The sequence below is a fragment of the Athene cunicularia genome (genome assembly GCF_003259725.1).
Source record: "Athene cunicularia isolate RWA chromosome 3 unlocalized genomic scaffold, athCun1 chr3_part1, whole genome shotgun sequence".
In the NCBI taxonomy this organism is placed as follows: Eukaryota; Metazoa; Chordata; class Aves; order Strigiformes; family Strigidae; genus Athene; species Athene cunicularia.
In genome coordinates, this window is record NW_020799097.1 from 13,858,871 (window position 1) to 13,861,662 (window position 2,792).

The 2,792-nt window shown below is 49.6% G+C and overlaps 1 protein-coding gene across 1 annotated transcript; it reads right to left on the reverse strand.

Annotated features, from left to right (window-relative positions):
• Nucleotides 1-1,306: 1,306 nt before the first annotated feature.
• FAM84A (family with sequence similarity 84 member A) lies at nt 1,307-2,609 on the reverse strand. The gene has a single exon (XM_026846075.1). It carries the CDS (start codon nt 2,489-2,491, stop codon nt 1,637-1,639), a length of 855 nt encoding a protein of 284 aa, XP_026701876.1. The 5' UTR covers nt 2,492-2,609; the 3' UTR covers nt 1,307-1,636.
• Nucleotides 2,610-2,792: the final 183 nt, after the last annotated feature.

The following is a 2,792-nucleotide window of genomic DNA, read 5'->3' on the forward strand; positions in this document are numbered from 1 at the left end:
TTTAAAAATATTTATGGCAACCCTTTTATTATTGTGAAGTACACTCCACCCTCACAGCTTCAGCTATGGGAGGCAAACCCTTTGTAGAAATAAAATTACTGTTGCAACAAGGTTGCTTATGACACTGTTTAATACAAAAAGGAGCCAGGACACAGTACATTGACAGGGGGTGGAGTGTATTATATATACACAGAAGAAGGGTATGTATTACTTCTGTTCTGCCATCTGACATTGATGTGGGAATAGGGGACAAAAACAAATGCATTTTCTTTCCAGTACTGAAACATGCAAGGACAAAATGGTTATTACAAGTTGTATGCAGCTCAATGATTTTTTTTTTTTTTTTAAAAAAAGACAGCTCTAGAAATGTCTCAGTACACTTATTTTAGATTTTTTAAAATATATTAATACTCTGATTTTTCACTTTAAAACTTAGAATTAAGCAATGAGTGAATGGGATCTGAAATACAGACAAGGCATTGCTCACATCACATTAAAAGGCATCTTTTAAATGCAGCTGTAGATTTCTAAACTTAGACTGAACAGGATTTTTAGTTGCTTGGAATTTGAAATGCAGAATGAACTGGCCACATTACATCTATTCTCTTTAAGTGGAATTGTAAATATGCGATAAATTGCTGTTTCAAAGAGGCAACATGCAGAATTCAAACCTATTTGTTTCTTGCAGGATTCTGTCAACCTGTGCATTAAGAGGTACTGAAGCAGTGGTGCAGTGAGAATCACTACAGCAATGCAAATCCACAGCTCAAGCATGAGATCCTAGAGCCTGGATCTCTTGAGGAGCAACACTGAGTAGGTTCTCCAAAATAGACCACTTCCTCTAACCAATGATTTTCGTTTCAGGAATACAGCTGCTCACCAACTTTTCTCCGAAAGAAAAAGGTAGGGAGGGTAGAAGGGGGGAAGAGGTGGAAAGAGCTTATGCATTATGATGACATTTAGCAGAGAGCTGCAAACAGAAAGCAAATAAGAAAAATATTTTAAGTGTGATATATTTCAACCAGACATGTGAAAGCATTTTCCCCTGTTAATATCTTGCCAGAGTTGGCTGGGACAAAATTTGGGTTGCAGCTACAGGCTGAAGCAACAGTGTGAGAAACAAAAGGAACAGGCATTTCCCCCCTGCCCCAAGTCCCCCCTTCCCCTCCCAGTTAGCAAAGTATTACTGATGCTTTTGGTTGGCTGCAAGGCAAATAGTAGCTAGAAACTCATTTAGCTAGATCCACATCCATGGCCCCAGGTGTTTAAAACATCATGGATTAAAGCCATGAAATAAAAATTAAAAAAATTTCAATTTGAAATTTTATTGGTGTGTTGCTAGAATGGTCAACATCGATTGACAGGAGAGACTTTGTCCACATACTCTGAGACCAGCCTTCCTGCACCTCCCCCCTCTTTTCTTCCTCTCTTGCTCTTTCAGCGTTAATGCTATTAAAAGCCAAACAAAATACTGGCTATGGGTGTAAAGAACGCTGTTTTTTTGGAATGTTGCCATGGATCCTGCTTCCAGTCGCGTCCCACAGAAAGAGGGTGCAGCCTCCCGTCTCCGAGGCAGGCTGGTCTCCCCGGGCAGGGCAGGGCAGGGCAGAAGACAGCCACGTACCCCTGCTACTCCTTATTCTTTCCCATCCACTATAGCCAGGTCTTTGATCACCCTCAGTTTGCCACTGGCATCGATCCTGCGCTTCTCGCGTATTAGATCCTCCAGGCTGTGGAACCTCACCGTGTGCACCTTGTTCTCTGCCAAGTGGATCTTGAGATAGTACTGCTGCTGGTGCGGGGTGCCGGCGGCAGCCTGCAGCTCCCCGCCGGCTTTGAACTCCCTTTTCCCGAAGCGGCACCAGGCGGCGAAGCTCTCGGAGTTAGTCCAGCAGATCTCGTCGCTTTTTAAGCCCAGGTGCCCGCAGGCGTTTTGCACCACCAGCTCAGCCACCAGCGGGCGAAAGCGGTACCAGCTATTCACCACCCGGCCCACGTTGCCCGCGGCCGCCTCGTACAAGCTGTCCTGGCGGATCTGCCCCTGGTGCAGGTGGATGATCTGCCCGCTGCCCACGTACACTGCCCAGTGCGGCGGCGGGTGCTCCGACGGCCCCAGGTAGAGCAGCTCCAGCAGGTCCCCCGGCTTGCAGAGGGCAGGCAGGGCCGACACCGAGTAGACGCTGAGGTCCCCAGCCTGGGGGCCGCTGCTGACCTTGGAGAAGATGCATTCCTGGCCGCGGAAAGCGGAGAACTGTGTCTCGTTCAGCACCAGCTGGTGGTGGAGGTGGTGGGTGGGCGTCTCCTGGCCAGGGCTGCCCGAGCCCTTCACGCTGTACTTGTCTGGCTGGCCTCGCTCGTCCAGGTCCTCCTCCTCATCCGAAAAGAAGTAAGCCACCCCGACGCGCAGCTCGTCTTTCTCGATCCCCGAGGGGTCCCCGGTCGGCAGCTCGCTGTAATTCAGGTGGGTGATGCGATCCAGTTGATTTCCCATCAATGACAGGGCGAGGCGAGGGCAGGAATCGCCGGATCTGAAGGAAGGGTGGGGTGGGCAGGGACAGAGAGAACAAGAGAATGGAAGGAGAGTGCAAGCGGAGAGAAGGAGAGAAAGAAAGAAAAAAAAATCAAGGCACATACAAAAGACTTAAGCGATTCCGCCCTAAGCCCCCATCCCTCCCCCACTCCTTCCCTCCCCTCCGTGCAAGGGAGAAAGTCCCAGTGCGGCTCCTCTCCCCGGCCCTCGGGGTGCGGGACAGAGCGGGGCAGAGCCCCGTCTCGCCGGCGGTCGCCAGGCC

Coding starts and splice junctions, on each gene's coding strand:
- FAM84A (XM_026846075.1), bottom strand. CDS start 2,491: ATGGGAAATCAACTGGATCGCATCACCCACCTGAATTACAGCGAGCTG.